The sequence below is a fragment of the Betta splendens genome, chromosome 4 (assembly GCF_900634795.4).
Source record: "Betta splendens chromosome 4, fBetSpl5.4, whole genome shotgun sequence".
Classification (NCBI taxonomy): domain Eukaryota; kingdom Metazoa; phylum Chordata; class Actinopteri; order Anabantiformes; family Osphronemidae; genus Betta; species Betta splendens.
Genome location: NC_040884.2, coordinates 31,638,950 through 31,654,930, shown reverse-complemented (window position 1 = coordinate 31,654,930; position 15,981 = coordinate 31,638,950). Strand labels below are relative to the sequence as shown.

Genomic DNA, 15,981 nt, shown 5'->3' with positions numbered 1-15,981 from the left:
CAAACTAGTAGTTATACAAAGTGTTTTATAAGTGGAACAAAGTCACTGCATGATGAATATAACCATATACTGTATGTGTAATTTGTCTTTCTGAATGTTTCAGTTAAATGGCAGCAACCAGGTCAAACTTCCCAGTCACTACATCTCATCTCAAATGTTGGCACCACCTGGAGCAGCACCCTCCTTAGCTCCGCCCACATCCTCTCTAACCAGGCAGTCACTTCCCGCAGAGTCAAAGGCCACTACCACCTCCTCTGATGGGAGCACAAACTCCCCTACATCACCCAGTAAGTGTTCTTAGATATGCACATCTGTAGCTTTTCCTCAAATTTACAAAGTTAGAAGTTTTTTTTTTATAAAAGTCAGATTTGAATATTTTACCACTTACAGTTCTGTATTTGCTTATAGGTAATTTCAGAAAAGGTTGCAATTAGGATTCAAAGGAAAGCAAAGTTTACTCCTGTAAATTCTCCTGAGAGTAATTTCAGACTGACAGTGGTCAGTGGTCTGGATACAGAGACCAGGGGCCTCATGTACAAAGACTTGAATTCCTGCTTAGGTCGGAAATGTTCAACTCCAGAGTGAGTAGAAAAATATCCGGATGTGTCAACTCCTACTAAGCACAGATCTAGGCATGTTTCCTTCGTACATCCCAAACCATGTGGATTTAAAAGCAGATGAATGAATAGCAGACTCCTCCTGACATGCCTCTATATAAATATGGTAAATAATGTAAATATGGTCTGCTTCTGCACAGTATACTGAGTGGGACCGTGTGTGTAGCTGTCAATGATGCACGGTGCAGACAGCCGTGGAAATAAAAATGTGTTCTGACATAAAGGTAGACATGAAGCTAGTGGGTGGCCGTTCACCATCAAAGGGTCACCAAAACAGGCGGAGGTGAAGCTGAGGCGTTCAGCTTTTACACATCTGTTTATTGACATTACTACTGTACATACTGAGACAATTAGAGGCCTGTTACAACGACACTAGTGTTCAGCAACTAATAGGAAGCCTCTACATTAAACCACCAACTAGTATTGATATTTGGGGGTGCACAGGTTCTATGACCAACAATATTAGGGCCTTTATTTAGGGTCTAATTCAGTTGATTTCAATTAAGTTTCATTTATATAGCTCCAAATCACAACATAGCTATCTCAAGGCACTTTATCAGTTAAGGTTTAAAACCTTGCATAACTTAACCCAGCAAATTCCGCATACAGCAAGCCTTTAATTGTAATTAATTACAATTTAAGAGTAACTGTGTAGAGGAAAACTCCCTCCTTAACGAGGAAGAAACCTCCAGCAGAACCAGGCTGAATGTGGGCGGCCATCTGCCTAAGCTGGTAGGGGTGAGGGGATAGAGAGAGAGAAAAGCACAGCAACAACAACAAGCAACAACAGAGCAAAGGCAGGATGGTTGGACCAGGGAATGGACACAGGCAGGATGGTTGGACCAGGGAATGGACATAGGCAGGATGATTGGATAGCTGCCTATCACAGACACAATGCTATGCGTTCCTGATACCTATAGGTGAGGACAGAGTGAGGGAGAGAGGGAGAAGAAGAAGCACAACTACTGGAGATAAAGACACAAGGTTAGTTAAACATGGAACAATGATGGGAGGTTGCTGGATAGAAGAGATAGAAGAAAGTAGAGGAGCTATATATTAAATTCCCCAGCGGTCTATGTCTATTGCAGCTTAACTAAGAGAAAATGTTTCCTGTTGACATGTGTCACCCTGTGACGGTGCTTTCATAGCGATGTGTCCAGTTGATGGCTCCGATGTCACATGTCACATGTCTTACGTACAATTGCTACCCTCGTAAAGAGGCGGCTTGGGTTGGTAACACGTAACACAGTATCACTAAATTGAAATCCCTAAGGTAGTAATTAAATGTCTTTGGAAAGTTTCTTTGCGTAGCGTAAAGAGCCAGCCAAGAAACAGAAGAAAAGCCTACGACAAAATAAAAAAGAAAGCTGCTTTTAACAAACAATACTGATCTAGACCTACTTGAAATATTGATTTTATTGCAACAGGTTGTTCTCACATACCCAGCCCGCTCTGCAACGTTTAACATCACATCTTACTTGTTGTTACTGTACAAGGATGGTGCTAATAAAGCTTCTCTCTCAGTCCTCGTATTTCTTCTAATCCCTCTTTTCTTTTTTGTCAACATTACATTACATTACAACAACAATACACACAAATGTTACAACATTATTGTCTGGGATTGACTGTTAAGTGCTGGACTGGCCTCTTAAGCCATGGTCTCTTTTGGTCTTATACTCGCGTGTTGGTTTGTGTCCTTCTCCTCTGGTGTCTGCTGCCAGATGTGTTTACAAGTACATCATCAAGGTGTCCAAGTCCTAGATCTGTTGTTTCATTCAGTTGGCAAAGTATCTGTGCTGACCTGCTCTTTCCCATTCATCTGACTTCCTAGGAATTGGCTCATTCTCTGCAGGTATCGTATGGTTGCTGATTCCATTGTGGCCTTTTTATGGCTCTGGTTGGCCTGTAAAGTTCCTTGCTGTCTTCTGTAGCTAGTTTCGGGTGCAACCAGCTGCCGGAACCAAGCAAATCAATTAGGCAAACAATACACACAAAATAAATAAGTAGGGAAGTACCTTAGACTGTCACATTCATAACTAAACAACTGCTGTACTGTGGTTGACCTGTGAACTTAATATTAATGCTAAGTAAAAAAAGCATTTCGATTGTAGCTGAAATGAAGCATGTAAAGCATAGATTAATGTATCTGAAGAGAATTAGGAGTTAGTTAAACAGAATTGAGGGCGACAGGCGGGGTACACCCTGGACAGGTCACCAGTTTACCTGTGAAGTTAATATTAATGCTCAGGGCAACACACACAGACAGACAATCAATCACACACACTCACACCTTCGGGCAATGAGAGTGACCAATGAACCTAATGCATGTTTTTTTAGACCATGAGAGGAAGCCGGAGAACCCGGAGAGAACCCACACGAACACAGGGAGAACATGTAAACTCCACACAGAAAGGCACCCGGTCTGCCTTGGAAATTTATTTATTTATTATTATTTAGCAATTGCTAAACTGCAAAATAGTCTTATTAATTAGCAGTCATTAACCAACCAGAGGTATAAAAGTGACAAATAAAGTTTGAAAAATTGAATCAGTGCTTTTTTTTTCAAAGGATAAAGGAAGCATGTGCAGTTGCTAGACAATACAATAGTCTTATTAACTAGTAAAACATATATATAAACTTGTTAAAAATATAAAGATTGCTATTTTTAGCTAAAAATCTGGATTGGTGCTTTTGCTTTGAACGAATATGGTGGAAGCATGTGAAGGCAATTGCTAAACAGTATAATAGTCATAACTAGTTGAAAATTGAATATTGCTATTTTTAGCTTAAGATCTGGATTGGTGCTTTTATTTTGAAAGGATTAAGCGTCTGTGGGCTTAATATGTAAATTAAAAAATTGTCTCATTAACAAGTCACAATTACACATTTAAAGGCACAAATAATGCTATTAAAGATAAAGATATGATTTGCTGCTTTTATTTTGAAAGCATTTAGAGAAGGTGTGCATGCTTAATTTCTAAATTATGAAATAGTCTTATTAACTAGTCACAATTACGCATTCAAAGGCATGAATAATGCTATTAGGCTAAAGACATACACTACCGTTCAAAGGTTTGGGGTCACTTAGAAATGTCCTATTTTTTACAGCAAAGCACTGTTTTTGCAATGAAGATAGCTTCAAACTAATCAGAAATACACTGTATACACTGCCAATGTGAAATGACTGTTTTAGCTGCAAATAGCAACTTCAACATGTTTTTTGATGCAACACCTACATAAGTGTATGGAAGCCCATTTCCAGCAACTATCACTCAAGTGTTGTAATGGTACAATGTTTCTGCTCATTGTGTCAGAATGTCGATGGAGATTACCAGATTACCTCAACAAATGAACAGCTAGAAAGCCAAAGGTCTGCAATGTTGTAATTGCTGCAAATGAAGAATTCTTTGACAGAAGTGAAGTTTGAAGAAAAAATACAAATCACTATTTTCAACCCTTTTTAATGTCTTGATTATATTTTCTATTGATTTTTACATCTCATGGTCTTAATAAAAGTTTGACTTTTCATGGAAAACACTATGTGGCTGTCTGGGTGACCCCAAACATTTGAATGGTACTGTAGATTGGTGCTTTTTATTTTGAAATGACTTCTATGTGCTTAACACACAAAAAGCTGAAGGTTGCAATAGTTTAAAGGTCGACTTGATGCAAAGGTGAATATACTAATAGACATTATCCATCAATCATAGGTTAACAGAGCGAACATGAGAGAGGACAATGCTGAAAAGGTTTCTCCAGATGTAGAATCAAGATTATAAATATGTTGTAATTTTAGAAGAAAGGAGAAAGAAAGAAATGAACCCTTATTAGTCCCACAGTGGGGAAATTTGTTCATTGCTCCCCCAAGGGGGGTGGGCCAAATGCAGTGAGCTGCCATATGAGCGGCGCTCGGGGAGCAAGCGAAGTGTCTTGCTCAGGGACACACCTGATGCCGAGGCAGGGGATCAAACCGCAGACCTTTTGCCTTCCGAGGTCGACGCGCTACCAACTGAGCTACCAGGCCGCATATTTAACATAATTATGTTATTAAACAAAGGGTTTAAAGTTGTAAAAGTTCAAAATGTGTAAACCTAATGCAACAGTAACTATTCAAATAGAACATCATGCATTGCAAGCGTCACTCCTTATACCAGTTTCAGTTAGGGTGCCAAAAATGACTCACTATTGACCATTAGCCATAAAGCATTGCGTTAAAAATCTGCATATATTGCTGAATGCTGTAATGTTGAAGTTAATTCCTCAAGGAATGTTGAAACATTAAAATTAGATTCCTCGGTGGGGAAATTTCTTTGTTTGCAGCAGCGATATAATTGTGAAAAAAACAACAGACCAAAACAAGATAGAAACAAAAACGATATAGAAATGTGCAAGAAAAAACAAAACAAAAACAGAACAAGACAAGGCACTCGATTAGAATTGAAAAATACAGAGCATATTTACAACATTTGTGTATGTTCAGTATTTTTGTTTGTATGGACAACATTTATGTTTGGTGCATTGCATGTGTATGTTAATGGGAGATCTATTGTACCAAGTCATTAAAATGACTGTGCAGTGTTGTTGTAGTGTCACTGCAGTGCTGTGTTGTAAAGTCTGATGGCTGTGGGGAGGAACGACCTGCGGTAGCGCTCATTCTTGCACTGTGGGTGTAAGAGTGTAGTGCTGAAGGAGCTGGTTAAAGCCTCTACAGTGTGGTGCAGGGGCTGGGAGGGGTTATCCATGATTGATCTTAGTTTGGCCAACATCCTTCTGTCCCCCACCTCCTCCATGGACTCCAGTATGTAGCCCTGGCAGGCTTTCTGAACCAGCCTGCCAGCGTTTCTCCCCAGTAGTCAGTGAAACATTTTCATTGAAGTCTACGGGAGAAATTCTGGAACTCTGCACTTTGAGGCAGATACAGACTAATGTAAAGGTGTGAGGGCTTAACCAGGCACATCATTAGAAAGAAGACAAGTATGATTATGGGTGAGTGAAAAAAAATGTTCATAGAGTGAAAATTGTGGCTGTAGTGACGAGTTAAAACATGTGCCCTCTCATTCTAGCTGTGACATCACGCACTCTAGCTCACGTAATACACACTAATGGAAAAGCTGAGAATTCCTCAAAACCACCCTTTGCTTAACACTAGAACTACTGGGTTTTCTAAATATACCCATTCCCACTAGAAGGTGGTCAAATGATCTGCTCGGCTAGCTGAGACCCTGAATCATCTGTGAACAGCTGCCTTTGTTAGGTAAAGAGGGCCATCACTGACGCACTCTAGGTGGTGGGTTGCGTGGGCTTGCTGACCCTGCTCCTGTCTGCAAGGATGCACAGCTCCTATGAGTCTAAGAGTGACATCCACTGTTACAATGTTCAACCGCTATGTGCTTGGATTTACAACGTGAAAGGACGAGTGTCATTGTTACGGTCTCACCGAAGGAAGCAATAAGATATCATCATCAATAATACAATAAGACAGTTTTAGATCCTTCTCAAATGTGGCGAAGCTTTGTTTATTTACAAAAAAAACTAGTTCAAATATTGTTTGCACTGTAACGTCATCAAAAATTACAGAAAAGATGACAGTACACTCATCAAGTTTTAACAAATGTGGAATAAAAAATATAAACAGAAAACGCTTGAAAACGTTTTTTATATTCCGTTTATTTCGTTATTACTGCTTTCACCTGTAACACATAAAGTCATTGTAGAGCTACAACCATGTTCCTACAAAGTTAACCAGATGTTTATTTCGTTATTCCCTCTTTCATGTCCGTCTGTTGAATGAAAGTGGGCGTGGCCATCCACGTAACAGAGCAGGGACACTGGGGGAAGGGGAAACGCTCATCAACACGCAGGACAAAGATCTGCGTTTCTCTGCTGCTACAGCCTCGGCTGCGTTGGGTTGTTAGTGTCCCTTTCACCTCTACCACATGAAATGTGTTCCTGCTAAGTTGATCTTGAGCTGCTATCAGAATCGTTTTTATTCGCCAGGTTTGAACAGGGCAAACATTATTTTTATTTACAAAAAAATTAAAACGTTCACATGTGATTTGCCCGCTTTGATGTAGACAAAATTCTTGAAAGCGTTTTACATTACATCCCGTTTATTTCGTTATCCCCACTTTCATATCTGTCTGATAAATAAAAGTGGGCGGGGCTATCAGTCCCGTAGCAAAGGTAAGCGCTGACTGTGGGGGCTGGGCGCATCAACATACAGGACAAAGACCTGTGTTCCTCTGCCACAGCCTCCTCTTTCAGCCTGTTGCTTTGGGCCGTTATTCCCCCACTTACTGGAGCCACATGTTGACAAAGTTGACCAGCCGCTTTCATGTAGACACCAAACTCTATAAAGCATTTTACTTTACATTCCGTTTATTTCGTTATTAATATACATGTAATTGCAAATGCTGCTCTGAGCTCTTTTACTTTGATGAGTTTTGTGTCTACATGAAAGCGGGCAGAACAACGTCCATGCGTGTGTCACGCTGAAAGCGGCTGGTGAACCTCTTGGGAACATGGCTGTAGCTCTGCAATGACTTTATGTGGTACAGGTGAAAGGGAAAATAACGAAATAAACGGAAATATAAAACAGAAACGCTTTCAAGCGTTTTCTGTTTAAATTTTTTATTGCACATTTGTTAAAACTAGATGGGTGTACTGTCTTTTTTCCTAATTCTTAGTGACGTTACAGTGCAAAGCGTATGGGATTTTTTTGTAAATAAAAATAATTAAATAAACGGAATATAAAACGGAAACGTTTCAAGCGTTTTCTGTTTATATTTTGTAAATAAAAATAAACCCGGTGAATAAAAACGATTCTGAAAGCAGCTGATCAACTTCGTAGGAACACATTTCATATGGTACAGGTGAAAGGGACACTAACAACCCAACGCAGCCGAGGCTGCAGCAGCAGAGAAACGCAGATCTTTGTCCTGCGTGTTGATGCGCGTTCCCCATCCCCCAGTGTCACCGCTCTGGGACGTGGATGGCCACGCCCACTTTCATTCACCAGACGGACATGAAAGAGGAAATAACGAAATAAACAGCTGGTTAACTTTGTAGGAACATGGCTGTAGCTCTGCAATGACTTTATGTGGTACAGGTGAAAGGAGTAATAACCAAATAAACGGAATATAAAACGGAAACGCTTTCAAGCGTTTTCTGTTCACCCAAACTAGATGGGTGTACTGTCATCTTTTCAGTAATTTTTAGCATTTGCATGTTGTTGTAAATGAATAACGAAATTAACAAAATCTACGTTTAAAAAAACTGTGAAGAGTTCCGTGTCTACATGAAAGCGGGCAGAACAACGTCCGTCTATGACTCACTGCCAAAAGCGGCTGGTGAAACATGGCTGTAGCTCTGCAATGACTTATTATGTGGTACTGGTGAAAGGGGAAATAACGAAATAAATGGAATATAAAACCGAAACGCTTTCAAGCGTTTTTTGGTTTATATTATATTTTTAATTGCACATTTGTTAAAACTAGATGGGTGAGCGGTGTACTGTCGTCTTTTCTGCAATTTTTAGTAACGTTACAGTGAAATAATGTGTGAACTTTATTTAGTTTTTTTGTAAATAAGCAAAGAAGCAAAACTGTCTTATTGTATTGTTGATGTTTTTCATTGCTTCCTTCGGTGAGACCGCAACAATGACACTCGTCCTTTCACGTTGTAAATCCAAGCACATAGCGGTTGAACATTGTAACAGTGGATGTCACTCATAGACTCATAGGAACCTGAGTAGGAACCCTGCTCTGCCTTGCAGGCAGCAGCAGGGTCAGCGAGCCCAGCGTCCAACCCCACAGAGTGCGTCGGTGATGGCCCTCTTTACGTAACAAAAGCGGCTCTTGGCAGGGTGCCAGCTGGAGCGTGGCGGACAAGTGATCACCCAGCCGTAGTTAGGGGTATATGTAAAGGTGTACGTCCCTTAGTAGTTCTAGTGTTAAACTGCTCCCCTCTCCTCTTGTGGGGGTGGCAGACTGGGGGTGGGCCCTCTCCAGGCACGGGGGCTTCTCCTATTGGGCTCCCTATGGACCGTGGGTTAGTCAAGATGACCACACACAACTCCACTGCTGAATACAAATCAAGAGAGTGACTGAAATTTGCCATAAATGCACAATGACAGACTACAAAGACTGTGAGACTAACATGCCTGCTACAGAAGGGCAGGTTTGGTCTTATGTCCTGTGTTCTCCCTTAGCATGATAAATGGCTTTGTCTAAGGCCTCCTCCTCATGGAGGACATGTAAACTTTCTGAGTCCTCATTCAAAGCTCTCTGTCCAGAGTGTCAACATTGCTGTCTTCAGTCCAGTGGCCTTTGTCTTTTTAATTGATATACTTTACTGACACTGGGCCTGATTTGTTGTTCTGTCCTTGCTGCTCCGTCCTCTTGTGTAAAGCCTCTCTCTCCAATGAACAGCTCTAAGATTCTTTGGTGTTTTGTCCTTTAATGGAGAACGTCATCGATTTTCAATGGGGGTTGATCAAAACAGTCTCAGGTAATATTTAAGAATCCATAATTTCTATGCAGAGAAGTTAGAATTCAGTCCTCCCGTAAGACGCCTCGGCAGATGGTTTGCCGTGGGCTCAAAAACTACAACTAGTGCTTCCTGGTTTCCCCTGTACCTGCCCCAGCAACGGTCAGACTGAGAGGAGGTGGAGCCAACCTGCTACTACTACTGTTCAGTCCGCCATTTTTTTTCCTCGCATACACGTACAGCACTAATATTCAATGGCCAATGGTCCAGCTGTAAATTATTTAGAAGACAGCGAGTCTGATATTTGTGTTTAGTTGTATGAGCCAGAGCTGCAGGACAGACCAGAAGAAAACTGCCGGGACAGAACGGTCAAATGAGCACCAAGTAAGTAATATATTCAACCTTTTTTTTGTATCAGCTTGCGCTGTGAAGTTTAAGGAAATTTATGAGCTGCTGTTTTTGGTGTTTTAGACTAGGGGTGGCCAACCCTGGGCCTCAAGAGCCAAAGTTCTGCTGGATTTCCAACTTTCCCTGCTGATTACCTTGAGCAGGTGTGTCAGTTGGCTGCTGATTGACTGAACACACCTGATCAAGGTAATTAGTATTTGCTAGGATGGGGAGAGTTGGAAAACCAGCAGGAATGTGGCTCTTGGGTGACCAGGGTTGAGCACCCATGTTTTAGGCTGCCGGGGGTAGTGTTAGCTTAGTTTACTAACACTAGCGTATATATTAGCCCTGGCTGGATGGCAGCAACTAATTCAATATTACTACTTCATTTTGTAAGCAATAGAGGCTGCCAATTCCTCTTAGATGAAGCTGTGGATTCTACTGCTGATGTGGGAACGTGCGTGTTACAGATCATTAGTTTTGTGCTGCTTGTAAACATAGCAGCAGTCAGTGCTTAACTTAGCTTCGACTAGCTTCAGGGTGCCAAAGTTAAACCAGAAAAAAACAGGACAGAATGGTGGAATGAGCACTAAGTAAGTAATATATTCGACAGTTTATTGTTTTAGCTTGCGCTGTAAAGGTTGAGTACAGTTATGAGCTGTTGCTTGTGTTTTGGAATGTCAGGAGTAGCACTAGCTTACATTGCTAACGTTAGCCTATGCATTAGCTTGGCTGGCACCAGTAGAGGAACACATTGTGTTAGGCTAAGAATGGTTTACTCGGTGTGTAGTTCAACAATTAGTGTCAAAACAGCACAATAGAACACCCTCTACCAGCATGCAGCCAACAAGGTTTCACTGTAATTCCTTCCAGGAAAAAACAGACACCAGTAACTTCATTACAGATGTTTATTGCACATTTCTCTCTAGTTCCATCTAATTGACCTGCAGCCGTATCTACAATGAACTTTAAAATCTTCACAATTAGACACAAAGTGTCTACTCCAATTCAAGACACACGTAAATGAGTTGATCAATGTGTGGAGATGGTTGGCTAAGGTTTATGGTTTAGGTTTTCCACATTAAAGTTTTCTAAAAGTTGTTTCTTTTTTTGACATATTTTCTGTTTCCACAGACTGAAGACATTATAAACTGTCTCGGAAAAGCCCTGTCTTAAGTGCAAGCAATTGGCACTACACTGACGCTTTTATTACTCAGAAAATCACAGATATATTTATATACGCATATATTTTCTACATGGCCTCCCTCAAGTGCAATAATAATAATAATAATAATAATAATAATAATAATAATAATAATAATAACATTATTAACAACTAGATAAAGCATTTCCATAGGAAAATGCACAGTGAATGCTGCCACGTTGAATGTATTCCTGGAGAATTGCTGAAAATAGCTGAAACACTTAACACAGCTGAAAATAGCTGAAGCATGTAAAGAACAGATTAATGTATTTGAAGAGAATGAGTTGTTTAAACAGAGCTAAAGGTTTGCAGAAGAAGCTGAAGCAGTTGTTTTTCAAACTGAGGAAAGTTGAAAAGATTTGCTGAAATTGAAAGAACTGCTGAAAATACAGGAAGACACAATATACGTAAGTGTAACAAAAACAGCAAAATCTTATAAATAAATAAATAGTTTTAAGTAAGAGGAAACGTGTATAGGTAATTGCTAAACAGTAAAAGAGTCCTATTTAGTCATAATAAACAAGTTGAAAGCTGAAATACTGCTATTTTTAGCTAAGGATTTGGACTAGTGCTTTTATTTTGTAAGTATGTGGACAAAACATGCAGGGGATAATACTAAACTATAAAGTAGTCTCATTAAGTAGTCATATTTAACTAGTCAAGTATTGAATGCTACAGTATTTGGAAAAGGTGTGTTGACAATTGCTAAACTGCTAACCTGTTACAATTACCCATTGAAAAGCAAAAATAGTGCTTTTAAAGCTAAAGATTTGGATTGGTGCTTTTTAAAAGGATCCAGAGGAAGTGTCTGATTACTAAGTGTCTGATTACTGTAATTAACTAATCAGTAATATGCATAGAGTTTCTATACTGAGCTTTAGGAGTTTGATCTATCAGTCAAAGCTGCAGCTGCGCCATTGTAATGGAGACGAAAGGCGGGAAAATCAGCTCCATTGTGCGCAGTCGAAGTTTCAGTATTTTGTACGTCTGTGTTTCTCTGAAAAGTCTCACACAAATGCATTAGAGTTTATGGGAAGATTTCTGGAACTCTCTGCACTTTGAGGTAGCTACAGACTAAAGTATAGGCCTGAGGGCTTGACCAGACACATCATTAGAAAGAAGACAATTATGACTACGAACAAGTGAAAACATTATGTTGGTAGAGTGAAAGCTGTGCCTGTAGTGACGAGTTAAAGCAAAAAGTTCTGGCTTAAAAAAAGTTGCTCTCACACTCTAGCTCGCGCAATACACACTAATGGAGAAGCTCAAAGTTCTTCAAAAACCACCCGATATATAAACTGCTATAGATCAGAAAGTATTAAAGCTATTAAAAGCTAACCAACACATTAATAGTTGAATAGTTGAAGATTGTTTTGTAGTTTAAATGGTGTCTGTAGTTTAAAGTATGCTGAACTAGCTAAAGCTGAAAGAAGACAAAGCTGAAGAGAATTTTAAGATGGTTTTCCTTTCATTTCAATGGGGAATTTTTATGAAAAAATCTTCTCCTTAAGAAGCTGAATATTTTAATATTTAAATAGTTTCTGTAATTGAAAGCATGCAGGACTAGTTAGATGCAGAAAAATGTATGGAATAATAATAATAATGATAATAAAGATTCAAATTTGGGTTGGCTGACTGACGGTAAGCGTATCGCGTCACTTCCGGTTACTGAGGTTTGCTGCCGCTGTGTGTGTACAGCGTTACTCTCCGCTCTTTTCTAAATATTATCGTTTTATATCAGATAGCGACTGCTGAAAGTTGCAAAACAAGCTTGTAACACTCAAGCATCTTTTCCTTTCATTAAACGTCCTGCTAATTTACACTGTTATCTAAGTGTTTTCTCCGCTAGCGTAGCTCCTAGCTTACTTTCCTGCTATGGCTTCCCCCTTTTCCTCTCCCTCTCGCTCTGTTCGGTGCTCGGTGTGTCTTATGTTTAGCTTATCCTCCGCCTCCTTTAGTGATGGTAATGGTATCTGTAATAGGTGTACGCTAGTTGCAGGGTTGGAGGCGAGGTTGTTAGACTTAGAGTCTCGGCTTCGCACTTTAGAAAACAGGCCAGCTAGCCAGGTCCCTTTAGCCGGTGCGGAGCCTCCTAGCTTAGCTGCTACCAGTCCCCCGGCAGGTCCCAGGCAGCTGGGCAACGACTGGGTCACGGCTCGTAAGAAACGTAGCTTTAGGCAGGCGCCCACGGTTCACCACCAACCGCTTCACGTTTCAAACAGATTTTCCCCACTCTGATCATTGGTGACTCCATAGTCCGAAACGTGAAGTTAGAGAATCCAGCGGTCATAGTTAGGTGTTTGCCTGGGGCCAGAGCGGGCGACATTGAGTCTTATCTTAAGCTCCTGTCTAAGGATAAGCGTAAGTACGCTAAGATCGTAATACACGCAGGAGCTAATGACGCCCGGTTACGCCAATCGGAAGTCACTAAAACTAACATTGAGTCGGTGTGTTCGTTCGCCAAAACAATGTCGGACTCCGTAGTTTTCTCTGGACCCCTCCCCAATGTGACCAGCGATGACATGTATAGCCGGCTGTCATCGCTCCACCGCTGGTTGTCTAGGTGGTGTCCTGCAAACGGTGTGGGCTTTGTGGCTAATTGGAGCACTTTTTGGGGAAAACCTGGGCTGATTAGAAGAGACGGCGTCCATCCTACGTTGAACGGAGCCTCTCTGCTCTCTAGTAACATGGCCATGTTGCTTAGTCTCCCCACTCCGTGACAACTCAGAGTGGAGCCCAGGACGCAGAGTCGCAGTCTTACACGCCTCTCTGCTTGTTCTCTACAGCCGCGACCCACTCTTAGTTATCGCATAGAGACTGTGTCTGCTTCTCGACCACCTAAACTATACAAGTCACAAACAAATCAAAGAGGAGTGACTTACCAGAATTTAATAAACATCAAAACAGTTCCTCTTACAGAACAAAGTAACAGTAAGCTAATAAAGTGTGGTTTATTAAATATCAGATCTCTCTCTAAATCCTTGTTAATAAATGACTTGATAAATGACCATCACATAGATCTGTTCTGTCTCACTGAAACCTGGCTGCAGCAGGATGAATATGTTACTTTAAATGAGTCGACTCCAATGAGTCACATCAACTATCATGTTCCAAGATGTACAGGTAGAGGTGGAGGAGTAGCAGCAGTTTATAAATCAGATTTATTAATTACTCCTAAACCTAAACATAGTTATAACTCATTTGAGAGCCTCACTCTGAGCCTTTCTCACCCAGACTCTAAAACTCAGAAACCAGTTGTGTTTTGTATTGTTTACCGTCCTCCTGCTCCATATTCAGAGTTCTTAACTGAATTCTCTGAATTCTTATCTGACTTAGTTCTTAACACAGATAAAGTCATTGTAGTGGGAGACTTTAACATTCATGTAGATGTTGACAGCAACTGTCTCAGCACTGCTTTTAACTCCTTAATAGACACTATTGGTTTTACACAGCAGGTAAATGAACCCACTCATCGTTTTAACCACACCCTAGATCTTGTCCTGACATATGGAGTTGAAATTGATAATTTAATAGTTCTTCCCCAAAACCCTCTGTTATCTGAACATTTCTTATTAACTTTTGAATTTAGCACAACTGACCCTATAACAGCTGGAAAGAAATGTTACTATAGCAGATGTTTATCTGACAATGCTGTTGCCAGATTCAAGCAGATGATTCCATCATCTTTTGCCTCAATGTCTTGTAGATACACAGAGAACAGTCACCTTAATCCTTATGAACAGGTTGACTGTCTTGTAGATGATGCTGCAGCTTCTCTACGTACAATGTTAGACATAGTGGCTCCTCTGAAGAAGAAGACAGTAAATCAGAGGAGGTTAGCTCCGTGGTATAACTCAGACATCCGCAGCCTAAAGCAAAGGACTAGACAACTAGAAAGACAGTGGCGTTCCAACAAAATGAATGTAAACTGCATTGCATGGAAGGACAGTCTAATGAAATATAAAAAAGCACTTTGTGCTGCTAGAAAAACATATTATTCCTCCCTAATTGAGGAAAACAAAAACAACCCCAGGTTTCTTTTCAGCACTGTAGCCAGGCTGACAAAGAGTCATAGCTGTATTGAGTCTACTATCCCCTTAAATCTCAGCAGCAATGACTTTATGAACTACTTTACTAATAAAATTATCATCATTAGAAAAGACATTCAGCAGCGACTTCTTCCAAATGACAGAAAGCACTGTCTAGATCCATCAACTTTAAATTTATTAAATCCTCTGTCTTACCTAGACAGCTTCTCCCCCATAACTCATATGGAGTTAACCTCAATAATTAACTCTTCCAAGTCGTCCACTTGTCTTTTAGATCCAATCCCAACCAGATTACTCAAAGAAGTTCTACCTTTAATCAGCTCATCCATATTAAATCAAATCAACCAATCTTTACAATTAGGCTATGTACCACAGGCTTTTAAGGTGGCTGTGGTCAAACCTCTATTGAAAAAACCAACCCTTGACCCTGGACAACTAGCCAACTATAGGCCCATTTCAAATTTACCCTTTATTTCCAAGATTCTGGAAAAAATCGTGGCTAAACAATTATCTGACCACCTTAGTGGGAATAACCTGTACGAAGATTTTCAGTCAGGATTTAGAAAACATCATAGCACAGAAACAGCTCTGGTTAGAGTCACTAATGATCTTCTATTAGCTTCGGACAATGGTCTAGTTTCTGTCCTTGTCTTGTTAGATCTTAGTGCTGCATTTGATACAATTGATCGTAACATTCTATTACAGACACTAGAACATAGAATCGGGATTAATGGAACAGCATTGGGATGGTTTAAATCCTATTTGTTGAACAGATTCCAGTTTGTTCATGTTAATGATAAATTCTCCACACGCACAAGGATTAGCTATGGAGTTCCACAGGGTTCTGTGCTGGGTCCAATTCTGTTTAGCCTATACATGTCTCCTCTTGGTGAGATTATTAGAAAGCATTCTATTAATTTTCATTTTTACGCAGATGATACTCAGCTATACATGTCCTTGGAACCAAATGAAACAGATCAACTAGTCAAAATTCAGGGTTGTTTAAAAGACATCAAATCCTGGATGTCCCAAAACTTCCTTCAACTAAACTCAGATAAAACCGAGACTCTTATTGTTGGGCCTAAAAATCTGAGAGAGACACTATTGAGTCAGATAGCCACCCTGGATGGCATAACATTAGCTTCAGATTCTACTGTGAGGAACCTTGGTGTCATGTTTGACCAGGATCTCTCTTTTACATCATACATTAAACAAATCTCCAGAACTGCATACCTCC

General features: G+C 40.3%; 1 protein-coding gene across 9 annotated transcripts in view; it reads left to right on the top strand.

Moving 5' to 3' along the window:
• Nucleotides 1-15,981, top strand: part of nfic (nuclear factor I/C) — a 97,977-nt gene that overhangs the window by 62,053 nt on the left and 19,943 nt on the right. For 3 of the 9 annotated variants that reach the window (XR_008694312.1, XM_055507650.1, XM_055507651.1), the window contains exons 11-12: nt 104-287; nt 1,538-1,601. The exons of 2 other annotated variants lie outside the window; for them this stretch is intronic. Coding sequence is in view for 6 of the 7 variants with exons in the window: in XM_055507650.1 (XP_055363625.1) it covers nt 104-287; nt 1,538-1,601 (248 nt within the window). In the remaining variant the exon portion in view is untranslated. Of the gene's footprint in view, nt 1-103; nt 288-408; nt 1,681-15,981 lie in introns of those variants that run through there. 4 more of the 9 variants (XM_029148321.3, XM_029148323.3, XM_055507652.1 and 1 more) reach the window with 2 other exon arrangements.